A 25,005-nucleotide genomic window follows, 5' to 3' on the forward strand; every position below is an offset into this window, starting at 1 on the left:
GTGTTTGTTTCCCCATCTGCAAAACAGAGTTAATGATACTGACCTGCTTTGTAAAGCCCTTAGAGATCTGCGGCCGAAGTGCTATTTAAAAGCGAGCTATGAGGATTATTGTTAAAAGCAGGCTAGTTTTAATAAGTACCTTTAAATTCATGAGCTGTCGCGTGATGTCTGCATGGCTCAGAAAAAGCTAATTCCGTGCTCGCACTGTGGGACTTGGGCCTAGATCTTGAGTCTCAGAGCATCAGGCACTATGCCTGCTGTTGGCACTCAGTGAAGGAGTCTGTTACCAGTAAAATCCTGTAATGGGGAGGAGAGAACTGGGAACAGCTTTCAGGTCAAGACAATGAGAGAAGCAGCTTTGCAGCAGCTATAAAACCATGCAGTTTAAAGCAGGGGCAGAGGGGAAATGAGCCCCTGCCATCACACAGGAATTCTCTTGTCTCCTGCAGGGATCACGCCGCTCTGCTACAGCCTCTTCGCGCTCTGTGATGTGCAGACCAGAGTCTGGCTCCCTCCCAACCATGTGTTTGAAATCAGCAAAGACACCAACCTGAATCTGTTCTTCCGCATGAGGTGAGAATTGCTCCCTGGGGGGTCACAGGTGGCTCCCCACACACTCTCTGCTTTTGCCAGCTGCAGTTCAGGGGTGAGGGGCCCCTTAGCCAGATGCTATGGGGTAATGTGCCAGGCATTTGAATAGGAACGCTCATGCTAAGGAGAGGCATCCCTTGGTGGTTTGCCTGGTTACCTGGGAAGGGAGGCAACAGAAGCAATTAAGAAACCTGGATGAAGGTTGGCGTCAGGTCAAATAGCGACCGGGCAGCATCTCTGGGGAGGTGAGAGGCTGTGCACGCCTTTCTGGGTCTCACTTGGGCTGACTGCATGGCTGAGAGCTGGACGGTGCAGTGGAAATCTGTTCACAAGGTTCTTTGTGCCCCTCAATCCCAACCCACATCCCCTGCTGTTCAAGTCTGTGCTCCCCACAGTCAGCTCTGCTTCTGCTCTTCCAGACTTGGGCTTCTCCTGAGCAGAATCTACCAGTCACGTTATTACGTGGTGCTGGCGACGTGGACAAAGGCCCAAAGGGAAATAGGCTAAGACCCACTGAACTCATTCTACCTGTGACTGGGGGGCAGCGTGTTGATCTAGGTCTCCAGGTATGAAGAGAGTAGTGTGTGGGCTCTGCTTATTGATATCCTCTCGGTGAGGCTCTTACATATCGTGGGAATCTGGCTGCGTGACCCAGCATATCCTCCTAGAATGCGGTCACCATCGGATCAGCAGGGCTTTCAGGCTCATTTTTATAGCGTCTGAGTCCTAATAAAGGCAAAAGTGACCAGTGATTACAGGTCTGGGATTTTATTAGGTCCTGTGAAGCTCCCCTCTGGCAACTTTCCTCCTTGGCACCAGTGCGCTGCTCATTAGAAGGTGGAATGTTTGCTTGTAGGCCTCTCGGATGTCACTGTCCGGTATGCAGGTGCCGAGGACTGTGCTGACCAGTCAGAGACCATCTGACTGGCACTGCGCTGCCGGCCTGTAAATCAGCAGTGGCCAAAGGGTCTGTGTGGGAGGGCTTTGGCCGTGTGCATTGCCATGGTACTGGAGTGTGGATCTTGGGCTTCTAAGAAGCAGCCTGTTGCCAACCTCCTCTTCAGCGCAGACCACATATCCCAGCATGCTTAGCTGCTCAGCTCAAGGTGGGCAAAGCATGCTGGGATATGTAGTTTTTTTGTTGCTCTAAACAACATCGCTATAGGCCACAGTCTCTGTACCAAAGGTGAGGACACATGCAGTCTGAGTGCAGATAGAGCATAGGTTTCTGGCAGCTGAGCCCTTGGGTTGGACAGAGCATAGGTCACATTGACAACGGACAGCCTGATGCAACGGCCCCATCCAGCCCCGAGATTACAAATGGCTCGTGTTGGATGCTACGATCTCCCGGCAGCCGCGCTCTGTTTCCTTCCCCTCCGAGGCTCAGCTAGGTGCAGCTCTGTTGCTACTCTGTCCTCAGTCCGGATGGGTGGCTAAGCCATCCACGGTGGAGCGCGGCTGCAGGAAATTGCGTCTCCGTGTGTGTGAGCGTCAGAATACCTTCGTGCTCGCTACCGCAGACTGAGCTGTGGCTTTGAGGGTTCTGGGGAGGACGCGGGCAGTGGAAACAACAAACTCGCTTTGGCTGCAGTTTGTGCCTCTGCCCCATTTCCATAGCGACTCTCCCATATGGGTGTAAGGGGCCCAGCGCAGCAGGGTCCTGCTCCGGGCTAGCCCCTCTGGATACAGTCCAAAGAGCAATACGTCAGAGGTGGTCTTTAATAGCGGAGCAGGGTGCTGGGGAGAGGTGCCGAGCAGGGAGACTAGAGGCCTCTAGCCACAGTGCAGACGCAAGACAGCTGGTGAGCTGACAGTGCTCTGGCTACCAGTTGTGTGGCCTGCCAGTCTTTGTACAATGTGCCTTTGTTGCTGTTACCTCCTCCCTCCCCGGCCGCCGCCTCTTGCCTTTCAGACCGTGAGCATTCTGGGCAGGCACTGTTGCTGTGTCTTCAGCAGCCAGCATGAGGGGCCTCTGGGATGCAAGCGGCCGTGCTGCAAGCTTCCCTCTCCTAACTCATCCAGCTTGGATCAGAGCTTTGCTGTGTGAGATGCTGGACAGTCCATGTGAGACGGTGCACTCTGTGCTTCGAGGAGCCCCTGATTCTACCCACACCTGTGTCCGGAGAGGCCTTTGGCAGGCTTAGGGCCTGTGACGGTAGCTTGCTTGCCGCACTGGTCGTCGTTTGAATCCGTTGCTGTTTAACGGCTCAGGAGCCTTGCTGTCCGTACAAGTCTTGCTGCTGAGCATCCCTGTGTTGATTTCTGCTTGACGGGCTCGGGGACCACTTGCGCTGCACATAAGTGACTCCTGTCCTCAGCTGCTCTGGTGCTGCAGTGCCCACTGGAGCAGGCTTGCCCTGGGGAAGCACTCTTGTTTTGAAGTGCTCGATGGAGAGCCATGTTCTTGCCACTTTATAGGCAGGGAAACTGAGGCCCAGAGGAGCAGCATAGCCTGCCCCAAGGTGACTGAGTCAGTGGCAGCACTGGGCGTAGAACCCAAAAGTCCTTTGCTCTGAGGTATCTCTGCTCTGGCTGAGACCTCTGATCCCAGGAGCCTTTGTAACCCCGTCTCCTCTCTGCGCCCTGAGAACAATTTGAGTTGGGTGAATGTGGAGCTGGGCACTGAAAGAAGAGGGCACTCTCAGCCAAGTGAGCACAAGGCAGGTGAACTGCATTCCTTTGGAAGAAGCCAGCTGCACCCCAGAGGGGTGTGTAGTCTGGCGCGTTTCCCTGGCCATAAGACCTGGCCCCTGGAAACACAAGCTGGAGATGTGTGTGGGAGGGTCCCTGGATCGGGGTGATGGGCAAAGAGGGTGCAGGGCTGTGATGTGCGGAGAGCCATTCCTGTTCAGTGGCCTGGATGGGGTCTTGGTCCCCGTGGCCAGTGCAACACTGCCCCCCTCGCTTGCAGCCCGAGTCTGTCTTGTCCCTGCTGAATGGGCCTTGAGGTCTGAACTCCTCCGGTGGGGCCTTGCTGGCAGAATTGGGGAAAACGTCCCGGGACGCTCGCCCTGCTGTTGCTCCGGCTGAATCTCTGCTGTAATAGAGGCTTTTGGTCCCCAGCTCACTGCATTGGCATGGGTGCTGTCTGCCAGATTTAAACCGCCGGCACCTTGGGCGAGCGCTGGCTCGTGCCCTTCCTCGCTGGAGCATGGGCAGGCGTTTCTCTGGCCAAGCCCCAGCCCTCGTTCATCTGTACGGAGCGGCCGGTAGTGTGCCGCGGCTCGGGCAGCAGCTGTGGGGTACCAGTGCAAGGGGTGGAGACCTCAGCCCCGACCAGGAAAGCACTTGCCTGGCTAGGCTGCGCCAAGCTGCGCCTGGAGGGTCCGTGTTCCTTTCTACGCTCTCCCTGCAGCAGTGGGGAGGCTGGTGGGGTCAGGTCCTTGCTGGTATAAACCCCTGAAACTGTACTAGTTTGTACCAGCTGTGGAGCTGGCCCTTAACTCTAGCAGGGTGTAGGTCTGCTTGGCTGTATTGCCAGTCCCAGAGGGATGGCAGTGTGGTTTAGTGGAGAGAGCACTGGACTGGGACCCAGGAGACCTGGCCCTTAACTCTAGCAGGGTGTAGGTCTGCTTGGCTGTATTGCCAGTCCCAGAGGGATGGCAGTGTGGTTTAGTGGAGAGAGCACTGGACTGGGACCCAGGAGACCTGGGTTCTATTCCCAGCTCTGCCACTGACCTGCTGGGTGACCTTGGGCAAGTCACTCCACCTTTATGTGCCTCAGTTTCCCCAGTTGTAAACGGTAGTAATGATACTGGCCTCCCTTGGAGATGCACTAGTGAAAAGCTGGCTGCATGACCGTCAGAGCTGAGCCTCACAGCTGTGGCTTTCCATGCTGCTGCTGCTGTGGAGACCAGGCTCCTGCCTGCTGCACGGGGCAGCTTTGCGGGGACTGACTCGGACAGGAGTGCCAGAAGGAGAAGAGGGAGGATTTTGTAGCCGGGGTCTGGCAGCTGCTGAACCACTGGCTCTGCGTTGATTCCAGCAGGTGCCTGATGGGCTCAGTGGTGCTGTGGCCTTTCCCGCCTCTCACAGGCTTGTCCGTGTCTGTCTCCCACAGGTACTACTTCCGGAACTGGCATGGGATGAGCGACAAAGAGCCGGCCGTTTATCGCAACGTTCCCCGGCAGAGCGATGTCCCTGAGGACAAGCTGCAGGGCGGTGCGCTTCTGGACAAGTCGTCCTTCGAGTATCTCTTTGAGCAGGTGGGGGCGCTGCTCTACGCGAACCCGTGACTGGGACGTTCGCCTCTGAGAAGGGCCGGCAGCCCAGAGGGTTAGATAGAGACCCTTGACTCCCGAGGGATGAGGGCCACTTTCACCAGCGCTTCTCGCTGGACGCCGCTGATGCTCGGCTATGACCGTGCCGAGTGCAGGACGAGAACCTGTGCAGAATGGAACAGACAAGGATCTGCCACCTGCCGCAGCGGGGACTTGGGCGCGGCTTCCCAAGTGTGCTGGCACAATGTTTTCTCAGCTTCCCCGTCACCCGAGCCGGCGCTCCGATCTGCTGGGCATCCATTTCCGAATTCAGTGGTAGGAGGCCACCTGGCCTCCAAGCTGGATCAGAGCAGGGGCCCATGTCCCTCTAGTCTGGTATCCTGTCTCCGACAGGGGCTGCACCAGCTGCCTCAGAGGAAGGTGCGGAATATCCTGCCCCTGAGGGAAATTTCCTCCTGAGCCCTGATAACTTGAGGTCAGGGCGCCTGCCCTGAAGCAGGAGGGTCTGCAGCCCTTCCAACACAGAAGAGAGTCTTTAAGGTTTTGCCTCATTTGATTTAAAGATATTCCAAATATGCTACAGGCCGTAGGAGCTGATCAAAGGGCTCCCTCTGTGAGGCTGAGAAGGAAGACAGCTAAATCTGAGTGGATGCTTTGCGTCGTCTTTTCTCTTTGTATAACGCTTTTTTTTTTTTTTTTTTTTAAATTTTGGTTCCCTTTGCAGGGGAAATATGAGTTCATTAATGACGTTGTGTCTCTGAAAGACCTTCAGAGCGAACAGGAGATCCACCGGTTTAAGAACGAGAGCTTAGGCATGGCTGTCCTTCACCTCTCTCACATGGCTCTCAAACGAGGCGTCTCTCTCGAAGAAGTGGCCAAAAAAACCAGGTGATTTGCGGGGTGGATGGGCATTGGGGCTGTGCTGTCCACCTCCTTCCCAGGCCCTGCAGTGTAGCTGATGTGTGGCCACTGAATGGCAGCCTCTTCTGGGGTGGAGCTTGCCTCACGCCAGTGCTGAAAATAACACGGCTTTCGTGGAGCTTGTTTCTGGAGCCCATCATGGTACTCGCCCTGGCAGCCGGTGTTGGAATTGAGTTGACCCCAGAGCACACTTTCACATTGCACTGCTTCTCCTTGACAGTGCAAAGGCTGTGCCCTCATCCAGCAGGCCCCCTGCGATCCAGGGGGCGGTAGGGCCTAAGACGCATCGCACTGCGACGGGTACTAGGGTTCATGGTGGAACAGCGTTGCGTGACTGCAGCTTCCTTTCTGCATGCTCTGATTTGCCATTTGCTCTCCCTCCTGTGTGATGCCCCTGCTGTGCTAACCTTCCCCTCTCTCTCTCGCAGCTTCAAGGGTTGCATCCCGCGCTCCTTCTGCCGGCAGATCCAGCAGAACAACTACCTGACCAGGTTCCGCATGAGGAACGTCTTCAGGAAGTTCGTGCAGCGCTTCCAGCGGCACACGGTCAGTGCTGGGAAGCTGACGGAGCAGGACGTCATGTACAAGTACCTGGCCACCTTGGAGAACCTGGCCCCCCGCTTCGGGAGCGAGCTCTTCCCGGTCCTTTCCTTGGAGACGGCCTCTGAGGGCGAGAAGGTGCTGCTCTATGTCAATGGAGGGCACACGCAGCTGGAGGGCGGCTGTGTGTCATCTCCCAGGGACAGGCCCGCCACCCACGAAGTCTTGGTCACTGGCACGGACGGCATTCAGTGGCGGACCGTCCCTGTTGAGGTAGGCTTGTATCCGGCTCCCCTGCCATGGGGGGCCGCTGGCTCCTACAAGAACCTGCCCGGCACAATGCAGATAGCACTGGCCCCTCTGCATTGGGGGTCGCAATGGGTGGTGCTGGCCCTGTTCTAGCTAGGGCTGACCCCCTCTCGTTCAAAGGCACTGTGGCCTAGTGGATAGAGCCCAGGGCTTGGGCTCAGGAGATCTGGGTTCTATTCCTGGCTCTGCTGCTGGCCTGCTGGGTGAGTCATGGCTCCGCTCTGTGCCTCAGTTTCCCCATCAGTAAAATGAGGGTGATGGTCAGTGTTCGGTCCGGGCCTGGGTAGGAGCGCCCCAGCCGTGACAGGTCTGGGCCAGGGGAGGGGTACCCCTCTCCCCTGGCAGGTCCCTGGGCAGGCTCTTCCGCACCGTGCAGGCACTCACATAGGTGATGGTTCTGACCTCCTGAGAGAGCCGCTGCTGAAAAGTGCTAGGCAAGAGCCAGGGAGCGGCTGCTAATGGTATGCGCCTGGGGAAACCCCCCCTCTCCGAAGGCACAGAATAGCCTGGCCCAATGAAGGAGGGTGGCATCGGGCCAGTGTGTTCAGTGCCACACAAGTGCTGCTAGCCCCAGGGACTCGCTCCGCTCTGCAAAGCATGTTTCTAGCCCTGGCAAGTGCTGAGAGTTCGCCCTGGAAATGGCACGCTCAGTCTTGCCTCAGCGCTGGCACGAGCCGTGCCTGCTGCTGGAGTTGAAAAGGCTGCCTCTGGAAGAAGAAGGGGCAAGCCCAGCTTCCTGGGGCGTGCGGCATCTGAAACCTCGAGGGACGGCACCTGCTCAGGCCGAGTCAGAACTGATGTGGGGCGGGAGGTGCATGTGGCGGGGTGAAGGGCTAGATGCTCGCTGGCGGGAGCTGACGCCGTGAAGCCTGGAGGAACACTCGCCTGTACTCGTGCTGTGGGAGAATGCAGGCCAGGTCTGGCCACCGCTTCGCCTGCTCTGTGGATACTGCCCAGCCGCCTGGAAAGCCGGAGCTGTGACCCTGCTTTCTGTCTTCCGCAGAGTGCAGAAAGCCACCCCCACCGGAGTTATTTTGGGAGGAAGACTAGGGCCAAAGAGCTGGACCCCAAAGGGCTGCCTCAGCCAGTGGAGAGGAGCGAGGCCAAGTGGGTGCGCTTCTGTGACTTCCAGGAGATCACGCACATTGTCCTCAAGGACTGCAAAGTCAGCATCAACCGCCAAGACAACAAGTGCCTGGTGAGGGCTCTCCCTGCGTGATGGGTCTCTGGAGCGGGGACTATCTTCCTCTTGCCGTGGGGGCTAGTGGGTTAGAGCAGGGGGGCTGGGAGCCAGGACTCCCGAGTTCTCTCCCCAGCTCTGGATGGGGTGTGGGGTCTAGTGGTTAGAGCAGGGAAATCCTGGTTTCATCCCCAGCTCCACCTTGTGTGGGCTTGGCCAAGTCAATCCTGCATGGGTCTATTCCCTGGTAACTGGGGGATGTTACCACTGAATGTCTGTCCCATGCCTTGAGACCTGTGGCTCCGAGACAGTGCGAGTTGGGGGAGTATTTCTCCTTTCCCATCCCCCTGCCCCTTGGCAGCAGGGTCAGTCCGTTGGAGATGGGAGGGGCTGGCATTAGAGGGCAGACCAAGGAACAGCTACTGGCTCCCGCCCATCTCCAGGATGGGGGGTGCCGGGGAGGGGACCTAAGGGAGCTGTGGGTTGTGTGCAGAGGGGGTGAGGGTCAATACCAGAATCTTGGGGCTTTCCCATAGTGCATCAGGATTCCACAGGTGTTGCTGTTCCTGTTCCTGACCTGCCCAGCGGGGGGGAGTTCCCGCCCATGTGTTGAGTGCTCGGGGCTTGATCCTTGAACCACTGGCTGGCTCAGAAAGCGGAGCTTGGACGGTGAAGGGGGGGGATGAGGCCTGGGTAGCCTCTCAGCCAGCCAATGGTGACACCCTGTGGCTGTTCTCCCCCCCACCCCCCCAGGAGCTGGTTCTCCCGTCCTACGAAACGGCCCTGTCCCTGGTGTCGCTGGTGGATGGCTACTTCAGGCTCACGGCCGACTCCAGCCACTACCTGTGCCATGAGGTGGCCCCGCCACGGCTGGTGATGAGCGTCCTGAATGGCATCCATGGGCCAATGCAGTAAGTGGCGCTTGCTGCCGAGCGGGAGACCTGGGGACTCTGCAGGGCCTGGGCCTGTCTGACGCCTTTCCCGCCCCCAGGGAGGAGTTCGTCTTCGCCAAGCTGAAGCGGGAGGAGCAGGATGGTCTGTACATCATCCGCTGGAGCGTCCTCAACTTCAACAGGCTGATCCTGTCGGTGGTGAAGAGGGACCCTGGCCAGGTAAGGCAGGCGTGGGGTGAGCAACATCCATCCGAGATGGACTCGAATGAGCAAAGGCCCCGTGCGCGTGACCGCTGCTGCGTTGGCTGTACATTCTTGCGCTGTGCTCAGAGCTCCTGCCAGCACGTGTGGGTTGCGCACTCATCCTCTGCAGAGGGAGGACTGTGCGGGCGGAGGAGTGTGTTGTTTCGGTAGGGTTTGCTGGCGGGGGGAGGAGGCAGGTTAGAGCAGTGCCCTGGCACTTGGAGTGGTGTCGGGGGAGGGTTGGGATGGTCCTTGGTGTCACGGCGTCCCCGGGCAATGCTCTGGAACTGCTCCCTACGAAGCCAGGCAGGACTCTGGGGAGTCTCCTCTCTGGGAGCAGCCTGTCTGCAGGACACACAGCTCCCCCGGCTCCACCTTCCTGGGTCTGACCTCGGAGCATTCAGCCTCCTCTGCCCCTCCGTGCACTTCCCACAGTGAGTCCACCCAGGTGGGGTCCTGGGGAAGCCAGAGGGTCCTGCCCCCCAACTCCGCAGTCAGACGGGACTCTCAGCCAGCCAGTAAAACAGAAGGTTTATTAGACGACAGGAACATGGCCTAACACAGAGCTTGTAGGTGCAGAGAACAGAACCCCCTCAGCTGAGTCCATTTTGGGGGGCAGTGAGCCAGACAACCCCATCTGCCCTTCACTCCATGTCCCCAGCCAGCCCCAAAACGGAAACTCTCTCCAGCCCCTCCTCCTCCTCTGGGCTTTGTCCCTTTCCCCGGGCCAGGAGGTCACCGGATTCCTTTGTTCTCCAACCCTTTAGCTCTCACCTTGCAGGGGGGACGGGTCCAGGCCATCAGTGGCCAGGAAACAGGGTGTCAGCCATTCTCTGTGTCCAGACCCCTGCACACACTTGCCCTCTAGGGCTCTGCAACGGCCATACACCCTTATCCTACCCCCTAGATACTTAAGAACTGCCTAGGGGAAACTGAGGCACCCCTACAGTATTCAGAGGAAACATTAAGAACAGTCCCGCTTCGTCACACTTGGTTCCCTGGAGAAGTTTGTTCTCCAGTCCAGTCCCAGCCCAGCCCTGTCTCCCACCCAGAGACTTGGTCTCGTTCCTGGGACGCCCTGCCAACTGCATGTCGGAGACCTAGTTTTCTGCTCATGAGACCCACTTGTCTTGAACCGTGTCTGGGCTGGGAGCCAGCCAGTGGCTCCGGGTGCAACAGGGGTTTGGGAGTGATGTGCTCCAGTTGGGCGCAGTCTGCAGACCCAGTGCTGAATGTGGACTCCACGCGTTGGCGTGGCACGCAGCAGAGCTGGTCTCGCTCTGGCTGGTTTTTACTGCTCCCCCTGCGTTTGGAGGGGTTGGGCCAACCTGTGTCTGATCCGGGCAGCTCCAGGCATGCCAAAAATATGTGCAGCCACCTCTGGCGTGGAAAGTGTGGCGACTAATGGACACAGAACACAAGAGTGGGGCAAAGGGAGACTTAGAGCAAAGACACTGGGGTGAGCCAAGGGATTTTCCCAGGACCCCGAGGGGCCCAAACAGGCACAGCAGACGGCATCTTGTCTGAAAGTCTCATTAGTCTCGCTCAAGTACACGCGTGTCCCAGCATGCAGCTGCCATGAACGCAGGGCTGCTTGGGCATGTGCCCTGCACACTCCCTTTCCCTGGCGCCTCCAAGCCTTGCATGGCAGGTCCCTAGCGCAACCCTCCACATGATCGCCCTGGGGAACGCAGGCCACGATGCCAGCAGACACAGGGAGCCTGGGGGCGGCCGGTGCCAGAAGGAGCCTTGGGAGGAAGGCTGCAGCTGGTGCAGAATCTGGGCGTGCCGTGTATCCGGACGGGAACGTAGGGGCTGCCCTGGCGGCTCGCTTGCAGTAAGAGTGAGTGCGTTCTCCTGAGCCGACCCAGTTACTGCAGGAAATGCTGGAGCCGAGCAACAATTTCCTTCCCAGTCTTGGGCGTGCTGGAACGGCCGGCGTAGGGCAGTGGCAGCAGACAGGCTTAATTGAGAGGCAGAGACCTTGTCCGGCCACTGTCTGAAATGGCAGCACTGCCCGGAACCCTGCTGCAGTCTCCTTGGTGAGCCTGGGGTGTGGCCAGCTGGCTGCAGCTCACATGGGAGAGATGCTGCTGGGCTGACTGCTTGGAGAGAGGAGCTGGAAGGAATGCAATGAAATCTAGGCAGCCCGTGGTAGTGAGATGCTGGTTAGCCAAGCGCAGGGGCCTGACCCCAGACCCTGCTGGAGCACGGCACTCTGAACCATCAAGTGACTAGGGAGAAGCTGCAGGCCCCTGCTGCCCACTGATGGGTTTTCGTGGCATGGGTGGGTGACAGCAGGGTCCGCGTGCTCAGGCGTAAGACCGTCAATGGGGCATGAGCGTGCTGAGCAGGGGTTCCTGGAGCCATGGACGTTGGGTTGCCCTGTCACAACAGTCTCTCTTCCCCTTCCTCCCCCTGCCCCAGGGCTCCGGGACACAGACCACCCCCACGTATAGGCAGTTCCGGATCCAAAAGAGAGGCGTCTCCTTCGTGCTGGAGGGCTGGGAGCGGGAGTTCTCCACCGTGCGGGAGCTGATGGACGTTCTCAAAGGCTGCACGCTCAAGTCGGGAGAAGAGAGCTTTGCTGTGAGGAGGTGCTGCCCGCCGAAGCCGGGAGGTACGAGCCCCGTCCCAAGCCCTTGGGGAGTGAGATTCTCCCCAGGAGCCTTTGGCAGCAGCTGGGGCTCTGCCCCAGCCCAGAGCTCCCATGTGCAGAGAGCCAGAGCAGAGTCTCCGAAATGGCTTGTGTCAAGGCTGATGGGGTCTCTGACCTCCTCTTCCTGTGGGCCTCTCCACACAGAGATTTCAGATCTGATCATCGCCCGGAAGGTGAAGGACAGCACCCGGCAGATCCTGAACCTGACCCAGCTCAGCTTCCACCAGATCCGGAAAAATGAGATCACCCAGGTTGGCCTCCCTGACAAGTGCTCGGGGGGAGGCTCCAGGGAGACGGGTCGGTGTCCTGGAGGAGAATCAATGCGCAAGGGAAGCTGAAAGCTGGTGCAATGGGGAGGACGGGGGAGCAGGTGCTGGGCCAGGCCCAGCAACTCCATCAGGAGTGGGGGCTCAGCAAAGGCAGCACCTTCAGCCTAGGGCCAATCTCCCTCTGGACATGGTTGGGGGCAAGCAGGGTTCTCCCTGTGGCACCGAGTGACCCCCTTATTGCTGTCTCCCATGCAGAGAGCTCACCTGGGCCAGGGCACCCGCACCAACATCTACGAGGGCGTGCTGCATGTTTGCGGGGGCGCTGGCGGGGACGACGAGGCTGAGTACTTCTCCACCGAGCAGAACAACAACAGTCGCGAGATGCACGTGGTGCTCAAGGTGCTGGACCCCAGCCACCGGGACATCGCCCTGGTGAGCAGAGCCCTGGGGATGGCGGAAGGGAGTGCCGGGCACGCGGAGGTGCAGAACCCAGCCTGCTGGCAGCTCAGGGCCGGAGCTCTGCAGTGTGTGCGGGACCCTGCCTGGGAGCCTCCCGATGGTGCCGTAGCCCAGGGGACCGTGGGGCGAGGAGGAGGGTACTCTGAATGTGGGGAGACAGCCCTGGATCTGGATAGGAGCCTGCGGGAGGAGGGGTGAAATCGCCACACATTGGTCCTGCTAGCAAAAGCCCCACCCCAAGCCTGCTGGCTGCAACTGCTGAGCTACCGCCTCTTCCCCACGCTTCGGTTAGCTGGCCCAAGGTGGCTGGCTGTCCCAGGGACCGCGCGCCTGTACCTGACTTCCCCGCTTCTCTCTGCAGGCGTTCTTCGAGACGGCCAGCCTCATGAGCCAGGTCTCGCACATCCACCTGGCCTTCGTGCACGGCGTCTGCGTGCGGGGCTCCGAGAGTGAGTAACGGCTCCCCAGCGCGTGGCCCTCCCCTGCACCGTCCCTCCCTAACAGCCTGCCTGGCCCTTTGCCCCTGCTGAGGGGCTCAGGGACCCTCTGAGAGGGCAGAAGTCTCCCTGAATGCCTCCCCACCCCATCCGGCCTGTGCAGGGGGGGGTCTCATCCTAGCAACAGTTGATCAGGGTGCAACTTGCCAGCACGTCTGCCCTGAGTGTCCTCAGCTGGGCCCCAGCCTGCGGCCCTGCCTTGCCCTCCAGTGCCAAAGAGCTGGGCTGGTAAGGAACGGCCTCTTCTGCCTCTCAGATATCATGGTGGAGGAGTACGTCGAGCACGGCCCCCTGGATGTCTTGCTGCGGAAGGAGAAAGGCCGGGTGACCGTCGGCTGGAAGGTCACTGTCGCGAAGCAGCTCGCCAGCGCCCTGAGCTACTTGGTGAGAAGCTGTGCTTTGGAACTGGGCTCTTTCCCTGGGGCGCGCCCTGGTGCGTTCATGTGAGGCTGCTCTGGAGAGCCCCGGGCTTCTTTAGGCACCTTTTGCCCCTGCTCCAGTCCCCGGGGAGCACCATCTGCCAGCATGCAGCTGGGTGTCCACTTCAGCAATGCAGATAGATCTGGGTAGGTCCTCAAACCCTCTCCCTCGCTGCAGTGTCCCAGCACCTCCCCACCCCTGGGAAGCACCAAGCAGAGGAGCGACTCACCCGAGGTTGCCCAGCGGGACGCTGGCAGAGCTGGGGCTTGAACCGAGGCCTGGCCCAGCCCCGTCGCCAAGGTGCACCGCTCGGTCTGAAACCTCATGACTCCTCTGGTTACACATGAACCGCGCTCCCTGGTCCGAGTGAGGCCTGGAGGCTGGAGAGAGCCGGGAGTGGACTGCTGCTGCCTCCCTTTCTTGCTAGGAGTGTGGCCAGTGGCTGAGGAGTGCTCCCACGCTCGGCAGCCGCTTGGAAAGGCTGTGGGTGGCGGGACGTAGCCCTGTGCAGAGCTGCACAAAGGCCGGTTCGGCCTGCTCCTGTTCTGCCCCCACGCCTGTTTCGCAGAGGGGGACAGAGGCAGGAAGCGAGTGCCTGCGTGCCAGAGCTGTGGCGAGGACCCAGGAGTTTGGTGCCCTGCTCCTGGCTTGGGGCCAACTTCCCAGCCTGGTCTTCAGACCCTGCGGAGCACCTGGGAGTACCTAAAGGGTCGGGGCTCCTCAGCTCTCACTGTTTCCTGATTTATTTTTAAAGGAGGACAAAAACCTGGTGCATGGCAATGTGTGTGCCAAGAACATCCTGCTGGCCAGGAAGGGGTTGGAGGACGGGTTGCTGCCTTTTGTGAAGCTCAGCGACCCTGGGGTCAGCTTCACGGTGCTCTCCCGAGAAGGTACCTTCTCCTCCTGCCTAGTTCCCTCACTAGTTCCTAGTTCAGAGTGCGGTCACCTCCCCGCGGCAGCCTGTGCTTTCTTGCCAGGCTCTGCAGCGGGGATTCCTGTGAATTATGCATCAGCTGGGCTGAGTGCAATCATCCCAGGTTTCATTGGGAGCACTAGCCAGGCTTGGCTCATGTGCTCCTTTCTGACCCTGAGCGGAGCTGCGTGAGTCGCCCGCTCTGGCATGGATCCCATAAGCAAACAAAAGGCCTTTCTCCGGCACCTTCCCACCCAGGGGGTCCTCGATCAGTTGCGAAGCTACTCAAGGATTCGCTGCATCTGCCCCGATGTGCAGCCACCTCTGGGGTCTGCTGTCACAGCTCTTGGAACAGCACACAGCAACGCTATGTACCAGCTGAGGACAGGAAGTGGAGGGATAGTTTTTGGTAGAAACAGTCAGGAGAATTGGATGCAGCACGTAATCATCTATGCTAGAATTTGGCCAGGGCCCTGGGGCCAAAAGAGGTGTGGGATTGGCTGTGACCAGGATGTTGCATCTCCACCATCCCCTGAGCACCATGCTGGAGTCCTGAGATCTGAGCCCCACTCCCTGCAGTGCAGGCCCCCCAGCCACACTGGGGTGAGCAATGACGCTGGGGGGAGAGCGCCTCCTACTGAGCCACCCATTCCATTTCCTGTCCCCTACCCCTGTCTCTGAGGGGCTCGCCCTCTGCCTATAGCCCAGCTCGCCTTTGTGAGATGTGACAGGATTGGCGCACATGGTGGTGTGGGTTACACGCCCGTGGGTGACTCCGGCCACCAAGCCCTGCTCGTGGGACTTCTGTTTGGTCGGTGTTTGCTTTGTCCTCTCCTAGCCAGGAGCCCGGACCCTCCTGCTCCCCCAAGCAGGGCTGGGGACTCGGCAGCTCTTCCTGCCAGAGCTGCACATGTGACTGGGCTTGAAACTGCCCTTGAAATGTGACCGGGGCCGACTCCTTTGGTGTCTCTGAAATTCCCAGCCTCTGCCTCTGCCCCATTTCTGAGGTCCCGCTGCAAGGGGCTCTCCCCAAACCTGAGTTCTTAGTGGTGTGCATGGTCACTCAGGCAGTGTCCCTGCAGCAGCTATGAACCCCTCTTGCCTCTTCCCCAAAGAGCGAGTGGACCGGATCCCCTGGATCGCCCCTGAGTGCGTCCAGGATGTCAGCAGCCTCAGCACCGCGGCTGACAAGTGGAGCTTCGGCACCACCCTGCTGGAGATCTGCTTTGATGCGGACGTCCCACTGAAGGAGCGCACCCCCTCCGAGGTAACGCCTGTACCCCCCAGCCTGGAACGCACCTGTCCCATAACCTCAGCTATGCTCACGAGCTGCCCTCCAGCTAGTGACAAGGGTAGCTGTAGCGGCTGGAAACGATCAGACTCTAGGCTAGCATCTCTTCTGAGGCTGGCGTGGCAGTGGGAATGGGACATGTTGAGTGGGGTGAATATCTGGGGCTCTAAACCCCACTGGGAAGAGGCTGGTCTGTTCTGTGGCAGGCCAGTGCTCCTCTGGGCCCCGGGGGGCTGCAGAGGAAACATTCACCGAGTGTCTTGAGAGACAGCAGGAGTGGGGGCCGTGTGCACTGGAGGGCTTGGGGGGGGGCTGTGTGGCTTGCCATAGCTGGGGTGCGGCTTGCTCAGCCCTGGGAGAGCTCAGTGGGACCCTCCTTTCCCCGTAGAAAGAGCGCTTCTATGAGAAGAAACACCGCCTGCCCGAGCCATCCTGCAAGGAGCTGGCCGCCTTGATCAGCCAGTGTCTGACATACGCCCCTAGCGAGCGGCCCTCTTTCCGGACCATCCTGCGGGACCTCACTCAGCTGCAGCCACACAGTAAGCCCTCCTGCCCCCCGCCAGCTGGCAGAGCCCATGCGGGGGCTGGAAACAGACTGAGGGAGACTTCCTGACTCCTGGGTGGCTGCTCTGCTCTGTTTCAGGCCAGGCAGGGAGGGTGAGGGGCCCTCAGCAGGGATTGCAGCTCTGCTGGCATCTGCCGTGCGTCAATACGTGACTCTCCCTCCTGGCCCTCAGTAGAAGGGAGGACCCAGACAAAACAAACCTGCCACCCCTGGAGCCTAGCCAGGCACGTGCAGCTACCCTCAGCCTAGCCCATGCCTCACACCTGGTGCCCCGCATCCTTCTGGCCATGAGGGAGCTCCCTTTGCTGCTCCTCGGCTGGCCGGAGGAGGTCGTCACTGAGCGAAGTGTCGCACTGGTGTCGTGTGGCTTGTGCCAGTCCTGTCAGCCACATGGCTCTTCTCCTTGTGTTCCAGACCTCGTCGATATCACCTCTGTGAGCCCTGACTTTCCTGTCTCGGACCCCACGGTCTTTCAGAAACGCTACCTGAAGAAGATCCGAGAACTGGGGGAGGTAAATTGCATCCAGAGCAACCCTTGGCCCTGGTTCAGTGGCACCATGTTGATGCACCGACAGAGGGGGGTAGAAGTGGCTGCGTTTCCCGAGAGCTTGGCGGGTTCCACAAAAGGATCCGGGATTTTCGCCCCGTCGCTTTAGCGAGGATAGGCTGTATGTCAGGGAAGTGAGAGCAAAGCCGCTGGCTGAGGCCCTGCAGCAGGAGGATGCTTGCCCTACCGGCAGGTTAGGGCGTGACTGCTGGCTGAGAGTGCTTGGACAGATGAGCCTCTCGTCTGCTCCGGCCTGTGTTTTTAGGTCCGCTCTGTGCGGCCCTGCCCCTGGGAAGCTGGGATTCCCTGGCTGTTACTGTTCATTTCCAGCCCAGCGTGGGGCCTCCACCCATCCCTGTCTAGCAGTGCTCTGTGGGCACTGCTCCCAACCTGCCACGAGCAGTCCTTGAGCTGGCTTCTGGCAGAGGACGTTTCCACTGGAGACCTTTCTGTCTGAGGAGCTTTTCTGCCCCAGCTAGTGCGTCCCACTGGGGCCTCTCCCCGCATCAGACAGCTGGAGCCCTGCTCCATGGCGGGATCTCAAAGCCCCGTTTCTGTCTCTCCCAGGGTCACTTCGGCAAAGTGAGCCTGTACTGCTATGACCCCACCAACGACGGCACCGGGGAGATGGTGGCCGTGAAGTCGCTGAAGTCTGGCTGCAGCCAGCAGCTTCTCACCAGCTGGAAGAGGGAGATTGAGATCCTCAAGACGCTCTACCATGAGAACATTGTCAAGTACAAGGGCTGCTGCAGTGAGCAAGGTACAGCCCAGCCTCCCCTGCGGAGTGGGGCTCCTGGGGAAGGATCGCGGCAGAGCGTTGTCTCCCCTAGTCCTGTGTGTGCTGCGCTGTACATGGCTCCCTCCCTAACAGCCCAGGGCACGTGCTCTATGGATACCCCTCCCTCCGTAGGCTGAGTGTGCTGTGGGGCTCCTATGCTTCCCCCAAGGCAGAGTTAACTATGCATGTGCCCCCCGAGGCTGTGGCTTGGTGCCAGAGAGGTTACGTCTCGAGTGCGAATCCCCAGGCCAGAGCAGAACAGTTGTACCTCTCAGTCAGCTGGCAGAAGGGAGCCCTAGGCACTCCCTGCAGAGGCTGCCCAGCTGCCCAGGGGTCACTCTCCAGGAGCGTGGGACGTAAGGCGTGAAGCTGCAGCATTGCAGGAGGGGGCTTAGCCTCTGGTAGGACAGTGGTGGGGATTCGGGCCATGGCTGCGTCCCCCTCGGATATGCCTCTCTGCTCTGCTGCCTGCCGCAGCCCATCCCACCGAGTGCATCGCTCACATCTGGCTCCTCTTCCAGGGGAGAAGATCGTGCAGCTCATCATGGAGTACGTGCCCCTGGGCAGCCTGCGGGATTACCTGCCCAAACACAACGTCAGCCTGGCCCACATCCTCCTCTTTGCCCAGCAAATCTGTGAGGTAACGACAGGGCCCAAGCCAGGCAGCGCGTGGGGGACTGTGCTGATGCTGCCCCTGCCCAGGCGAGAAGGGGCTACACTGTGTGTCTGCCGCTCCAGAGCTGGGGTGGGGGCTGGGGAAACCAATGATTGTGCAGTGCAATGTCCAGGGGAAGGAGTGGGGTCCAGTGGCTAGAGTAAGGGGTCTGAGTGCTGGGACTCCTGGGGTTCTGCTGCCAGCTGTGGGAGGGGAATCTGGGCGTTGGGACTCCTGGGTCCTTTCCTCAGTTCTGTCACAGACTCTCCATGTGACCTTGGGCCAGTCCCCATCTCTCTGGATGCTTCATGTTCCTGGCTGCAGAATGGGGATAATCCGGTGTTTGCTCTCCACAGGGCATGGCTTACCTGCACTCCCTGCACTACATCCACAGGGACCTGGCTGCCAGGAACGTGCTGCTGGAGAATGAGAACGTGGTGAAGATCGGTGATTTTGGACTGGCCAAAGCCATCCCCGAAGGGCACGAATATTACCGCGTCTGCGAGGACGGAGACAGCCCCGTCTTCTGGTAAGCGTCGTGGTGTCCCAAGAGAGCCCTCCCAGGGGTCCCCATCTTTTCCCTCTGAGGGCAACACCGGTAGCTTGCTAGCCATCCCAATGCCCTGGTGAATCTGCATTGTGTGGAGCTGACTAGCTGGCCGCCTCTTGTAAATAGAGAGGGTTGGCCTGATGAAAATATAGGTCCCAGCACAGCTCGGGTTGGAGCATTGCATGCTGGGACCTGTAGTCTTTGTGAGCCACACACAAGTACGTGCCTGTACACTCCATTGTACATGCCGCGTGTGAGCTGTGGTGGAAACGCAACCTGCAGGCTCAGTGCACGCGGGAACACCCGCAGGCTGTGTGCTCTGAGGGTTGGTCTGAAGCGCAGCCATGGCAAGGACGATGACTGGGTATCCAGTGTCTTCGGCGACTGCCAGAGCAAGTCTGCCCAGAGACTGCGTCAGAACGTGACAGCTTCCTTCTGTCCGCTCTCTGCCATGCCAGAGATGTGCCTAGGAGGCCCTGAGGAATGGGAAACTGCTGTCCGTGCAGGGTCTGGCCTGGGACTCTCTGGGAAGCTGTGCAGGGCCATGGTGCAGACTCTCTGTTGTGAGCCCCTTGGAGCTCAAGTGCCGTTTGGAGGGATTCTTGCCACGCTCTGGCTGTGGGTCCCTTGTGCTGATGCCCTGTGGTTGCAGCTATAGCTTGATGGTGCCTGTCTCCCCTGCCCCACCCCGCAGGTACGCCATGGAGTGCCTGAAGGAGTGCAAGTTCTATTACGCCTCCGATGTCTGGTCCTTCGGGGTCACTCTCTACGAGCTCCTGACACGCTGTGACTCCAGCCAGAGCCCCCCGGTGGTGAGTGGAGAGGGACTGATGGGGGTTTCCTGCTCCTGGGGTTCAGTTTGCTGAACAAGTAACCAGCAGGACCCACCCCCACCAACCAGCTTTGTTCTCCCTCCCTCTTAGAAATTCATTGAGATGATCGGAGCGACTCAGGGTCAGATGACTGTGCTGAGGCTGATCGAGCTGCTGGACAGGGGGAAGAGGCTCCCAAGCCCGAAGGACTGTCCTTGTGAGGTGAGGCTGTTGCGGTGTAGTCAGCGCTGAGTGGCGCTTGTTAATAACTTCACGCGGTGCTACAGCCCATTCCATCCCAACGGAACCCCAAGTGCTTCACAGACTGTACAGGGATCGCTTCTTCAGCCCCTGGAATGCAGCCACCTCTCATGTGGGACCTGAGGGCTACTTCCCGCTGCCCAGCAGCCTAGGACAGGAAGTGAAGAATCCACTGACGCAGCAGGGGGACGCAGGGAAGCAAAACTGACTCCCTTTCCCCCATGACGCCAGGGAGAGGACCACAACTGTACAGGTGCTGGGCTCGGGCAGGCCCTCGATGCGCGGAAATACTCGGTATGTCACAGACTGACATACTGAGGCAGTCTCTCTGCCTGCCCAACGGGGGCTTTGCCTCCAGAGGGCCTGGCTAAGGATTAATTGCTTTCACTCTGATTAGGAATGGAAGCAGTAGGCTGGCCTTTCTCCTACATGCTGCTAAAAGAATGCAGGGTGAAATCCGGCCCTTGCTGAAGTCTAGCGAGAGCTCTCCCTGGGATTCCACTCAGACTGGGCAAGCTTGAAGTCTCGCCCGCCAGCCGCCCTGCCCTGCCCTCGGCAGGGGCTCTGTCCTCCAACGCCCATGGCCACAGGCAGAGAGAACCCTCAGCTAGCGCAGTAAGGGAGCAGTGGTGGCTTCTGTTACTTGGGTTTGGTTTTGACAGGCTTTGGAGCCGGGGAAGGTGCATGTCGGCCAGAGGGCCGTTCCACGGCTGCCTGCTCACAGGCCTGTTCCCAACTGCCTTCCGGCTCGGGGTGGGGGCGGCTGCGTTGCGACGTGGGTTTGAGATGTGCTCCGCCTGCCTTCACCTGCTCTTTCCTTCCTCAGATCTACTGCTTAATGAGAAACTGCTGGGAATCCAAAGCATCCTTCCGCCCAGCGTTCAAAAACCTCGTCCCCATCCTGAAGAGCTTCCACGAGAAATACAAGGCTCAGGCTCCTTCGGTCTTCAGCGTGTGCTGAGTGGGATGCTTGAGAACTTGCTCGGGGAAGGACCACGGCTGCCTTCAGCTGGAATCCCTCAGATGGAAAGGCCACTTCAAAGTGCTGGGGAGGGTTGGGACTTCACCACTTGCTGCCTCGGTGCTTGCTGCTGCATGGAACCGTCCTACGCGATCCGGTTTTCCACCTTGTGCCTTGGAGTCCCGGGAACCCTGTGTAAACAGAGATGGCTGGTGAAGCTTCTGTTGCCACTTCTGAAGTACGGACCTGCTGCTTTGGCCTGGATGCGTAGGCTCTCCAGGCAGGTGGATTTTAATCCCGGAAAGTGGTTTCCTTCTAGGCAATGCAGCCAGAGGAAGCTGTGGGGCTGTCTAGCAAAAAGGGCAAACTGCCTTCCTGGCGCATCTCATCCAACCTCTTGGCTGGTGTTGGAGCTGTGCAGCCAGAGCATTGCGTGTCTTGAAAGGGGCGGACGTGTGCAAAAGCCTCCTTGGAGCCTAATGCGCCGCACCCCAGGCCGCTGTCAGGAGCTCCTGAAGCCGTTGCAGGGAGCTGTGGGGGAAGAGGCTGGAGCTTGAGGGGTGGGTACAGGCCTGAGTTTAGCCCTGTAATGCCGCATCTGGTGCAAGGGGAGGAGGAGGGTGTATGGTTAAGATGGCTGCCGAGTGAGGGCTTGAAGCATCGTTAAAAAAGATACACTGGGCCCGTGCCTGCTCCCTCCTCCAGCCGGACGGGCTCCCAGCCTGCCCTGCTCTGTGGTGCGTTTGCAGCTTGGGAACGGGCCTGTGCCCTGCCCGCTCTTCACTGATGCTTTGGTCTTTTGAGCTGGGGAAACCTCTGGCCCATCCCCCAGCTGCTTGGGCTCTTGCCTGGTTTGTACCATAAAGCACCACAGTGCCTGCTTCCGCCGGCAACCCCTGAGCCCTGGCAGAGGTGCTCTGCCCCCTGGCCTGTAACCCCCTGTGCAGCTGCCTGTGCCCCCTTCTGCTCCCATCTCTCCTTGGGCGGAGAGACGTTTCCCCATCGAAAGACCCCGGGGGCAGGTGCAGGCAGACTGACGGGGGCTGCCCTCTCCGCATTGCCTGCGGGGCCTGGCTTTCTCCAGGGCCGTCCCCTCTTGCTGTACAGCAGCTGACCATGGCCTCTGCTGGCCCTTCAGTCAGAGGCCTTTCTTTGCTCCGGGGTAGCCCTTTGATGCACTCCTGCAGCCTTGGCTGCCACCCAGCGAGCAATGAGGGGAGCTCCTGTGCCCCCCGTAAGGGCTGCTTGGGGTCCACATCTTGGCCACTACCCCCATTCACGGGGAAACCTCCCTGTACAGGTAGCAGCTGTCCCAGCCTGTCCGTCCATGTCTCTCGAACGCCTTGGTGAGCGACGCCCTCCTGTGCCCCCCAGGGCTGCGTGCTCCAAAGGGACGTACCAAGGCCATTCGCTCGGCTGCCGCTGTCCACATGCCAACCAAAGGTTTTTCCCGCCTCTCCCAGGGGCCAAGCACTGTGAATTAGATCATGTGGTCGGGGAGGGGGCTGGAGTCTGCTGGCCTTAAACCAAATTCAGATCACAAGACACGAACTGCCTTTATCTGCCCACCAAATCACAGCCCCGTCCTGTCCTCTGGCTACCTAACGCCAGCGTTAGCCGAACTGGTCCTGAAAAAGCCAGTACGCCCTGGTTGTGGGGCTGTGTCTAGAGAAGCAGGGCAAACACCATCCAGTCGAATGCCCTCTTGAACAACAGGGACTGCTGGGGTCGCGTGTGTACTCGTCTTGATGTCTCAGATTCATTCTCCATGCACTGCAGAGACTGCTGCGTTGCCATCTTCGGTTATGTTGCAAAACCCAGTGGAGGGACGGCTCAAGCCTTGAATGAACAAGGCCTTAGCTCCATGCACTGCCAACATCCACTCAACCAGCATGCATGTAGCCTTTAGTGTTAGTTGCTCACTCTCTCACCTAAATGCCTGGAATGTATTTTCCTAAGGAAATGGGTGTGGGCTATACCCAGCCCATCTGACTCTGCAGAACATTTGGGGTCTGTTGGTTCTCTCTCCTCACCAGGGATGATCACCAGCTTTGAGCAAGTGAACCTTTGTGGCACTTTATTACTAAAGAAATGTTAGCAGTTGGGTGTCTCAGTTGGTTGGTCTTTCAAATGTGATTTCTGGAGTTCCCTATCCCTCAATCTCTTGTAGCCACAGGCTCGAGAGCAGGTGATATGGCCTGGTGCCCAGCCTCAGAGCCAAACAGATTTCAATGAGGTCAAGGAGCCAAAGTCAATATGGTGCCTGCACCAAGGGAAATAGTCACTCAAGCGCCCATCCCACTGGCCCTGAGGTGTTTGCAGTCCAGGAAGGACTCTGGCATTGGAGCAGCCAGAGCTGCTCCCACTTCCTTCCCTCCCTCCCTCAGCAGCTCCAAGGGCACGTGGCTGTATGTCAGAGCTGCTCCCACAGTCTCCCATTGTAATGGGGCCAATGCTTCAGTTTAAAAATCACAAGACACGGTCAGGGAATGCACTTCCGATTTCATAATCAAAGATGCATTTTCTTAACTTAGTGACCCTTGAGGGCTACAGATTGGACACCACTGGCCAGCCACTGCATTGGACAGCTGTGGTCACCTGACCTCTCCTCTTCTCGGAGGCTGCTACATGAGAAAATCTTCCTTTAGTATTTGTAACATACCTCTAGTCTTGCCTTTGTATCTTGCCACTGTATTTCCACATACACAGCTCTTCCCTGACCAGTCTCTCGGTCTCCAAAGGCTCGTTATCTCCTGGCCTGGACAATTAGTGAGGAATCTTCTAATGCAACCAGTTTGTTGGTTTGGTTCAAAGTAAATAAAAGGCTTGGGAAGAGACTTGTGTGTATAAAAAGTGCAATGTTTTTGTAAAGGATGGAGGGTCATTTTGCCTGAGTTAGCAAAGGTCATTCTTTCTAGAGGGAGGCCTTGGACTTATTCCTAAAATGATGGTTGAACTGTATAATGGTTGATTTCCCCACCCCTTATTTATTGTTGTCCGCTATGTAAACGCCATTGAAATAACCTCTGCAGTGAGCCATGTGCCTGGAGTGTGGAGCAATGCTGCCTGCCTCATGGGTCCATCCTGCGCCATGGTCTGCGTGTCAACCTTTACGCAAAAACAGCCTGCAGCAATGTGCCTTGCGTCTTGCCGTTGTGCTGGAGCTATGACTCCCTCTCTCACCAGGGAAGCATGGGTGATTGAACAAGCTGCAGCTTCCTTGCTTCTGGCCAAAGCACCTGTGTGTAGAGACCTTTTTTCTATTGGACAGCAGGAGATGATTATCTAATGTGAATGTCACTGGTCTCAGTGCTAATCTACTACTGGCTAGTGTAACCTGTAGCTGGTAACATCCCTGAACTTTTCTTCAAATAAATTACTCTGTAAAGTACGGTCTCTTTTTTGCTGCTGCTCTGCGCGCCCGGGCTCCTCTGATGGATCTGCTTCCAGAACAGATTGCAGAAGGAGGGCAGGCTCTCGCTGGTGTTATTTAACATTTGTAGTCCCTAACTATGGATCTGGGTCCCTTTGTGCTACGTGCTGTGCAGGAACAAAATGAAGGGACAGTCTTTTTAGGGTGATACAAATCCAGGGCTGCTGTTTCACTGCATCCCCTCTTAGCGCGGAGTGCCACGCAGCACGTCCTGCTGTGTCCTGCATCGCACAGAGCAGAATAAAGCAGAACATTTAGGCAGCCCCTGCAAGAAGCTCTGAGCACTAGTGTGTGAGTCTCGCTTTCTTTGCAACTTTCAGCGGCTAGAGAAGTAATCTGACGGCAAACTGGTGTTGTAAGGCCCATACATCCCTATAAACGCTCCGTGCTGCCTCACCAGCTAAGAGCAGCTCAAGCCTCTCAGACCTCAGGAATGTCTTTTGCAAGGGTCCTTAACCCCACAGAACCTGTCCGGGGCGGAAGGAAGCAGGTTGAGAGGAAATTCGTAGATTCCAAAGCTGGAAGCAACCATTGTGATCATCTAGTCTGACCTCCTGTATAACACAGGCCCGAGATCTTCCCCCAAATAATTCCTAGAGCAGCTCTCTTAGAACAACATCTCATCTTGATTTTAAAAATTCAGTAGTGGAGAATCTACCATGACCCCAGTAAAGTGTTCCAATGGTTAATTACTCACCATTAAAAGAAAAGGAGGACTTGTGGCACCTTAGAGACTAACCAATTTATTAGAGCATAAGCTTTCGTGAGCTACAGCTCACTTCATCGGATGCATGCCGTGGAAACTGCAGCAGGCTTTATATATACACAGAGAATATGAAACAATACCTCCTCCCACCCCACTGTCCTGCTGGTAATAGCTTATCTAAAGTGATCATCAGGTGGGCCATTTCCAGCACAAATCCAGGTTTTCTCACCCTCCACCCCCCCACACAAATTCACTCTCCTGCTGGTGATAGCCCATCCAAAGTGACAACTCTTTACACAATGTGCATGACAATCAAGTTGGGCTATTTCCTG

The 25,005-nt window shown here is 58.2% G+C and overlaps 1 protein-coding gene across 3 annotated transcripts in view; it reads left to right on the forward strand.

The window, feature by feature from the left end:
- TYK2 (tyrosine kinase 2) overlaps positions 1-23,922 on the forward strand; it is a 65,008-nt gene extending 41,086 nt beyond the window's left edge. For 2 of the 3 annotated variants that reach the window (XM_073318215.2, XM_073318214.2), the window contains exons 3-24: positions 450-573; positions 4,652-4,796; positions 5,536-5,699; positions 6,161-6,545; positions 7,585-7,779; positions 8,515-8,672; positions 8,753-8,873; positions 11,325-11,517; positions 11,701-11,807; positions 12,081-12,257; positions 12,646-12,733; positions 13,038-13,165; positions 13,956-14,091; positions 15,230-15,381; positions 15,794-15,944; positions 16,385-16,482; positions 17,085-17,277; positions 17,817-17,935; positions 18,307-18,479; positions 19,195-19,312; positions 19,424-19,534; positions 20,400-23,922. In XM_073318215.2, the coding sequence (XP_073174316.1) occupies positions 450-573; positions 4,652-4,796; positions 5,536-5,699; positions 6,161-6,545; positions 7,585-7,779; positions 8,515-8,672; positions 8,753-8,873; positions 11,325-11,517; positions 11,701-11,807; positions 12,081-12,257; positions 12,646-12,733; positions 13,038-13,165; positions 13,956-14,091; positions 15,230-15,381; positions 15,794-15,944; positions 16,385-16,482; positions 17,085-17,277; positions 17,817-17,935; positions 18,307-18,479; positions 19,195-19,312; positions 19,424-19,534; positions 20,400-20,534 (3,371 nt within the window). In that variant the 3' untranslated portion in view covers positions 20,535-23,922. Of the gene's footprint in view, positions 1-449; positions 574-4,651; positions 4,797-5,535; positions 5,700-6,160; positions 6,546-7,584; positions 7,780-8,514; positions 8,673-8,752; positions 8,874-11,324; positions 11,518-11,700; positions 11,808-12,080; positions 12,258-12,645; positions 12,734-13,037; positions 13,166-13,955; positions 14,092-15,229; positions 15,382-15,793; positions 15,945-16,384; positions 16,483-17,084; positions 17,278-17,816; positions 17,936-18,306; positions 18,480-19,194; positions 19,313-19,423; positions 19,535-20,399 lie in introns of those variants that run through there. The other variant, XM_073318216.1, reaches the window with a different exon arrangement.
- The last annotated feature ends 1,083 nt before the right edge of the window (positions 23,923-25,005 follow it).

This window comes from Lepidochelys kempii, chromosome 20, assembly GCF_965140285.1.
Source record: "Lepidochelys kempii isolate rLepKem1 chromosome 20, rLepKem1.hap1, whole genome shotgun sequence".
NCBI lineage: Eukaryota > Metazoa > Chordata > Testudines > Cheloniidae > Lepidochelys > Lepidochelys kempii.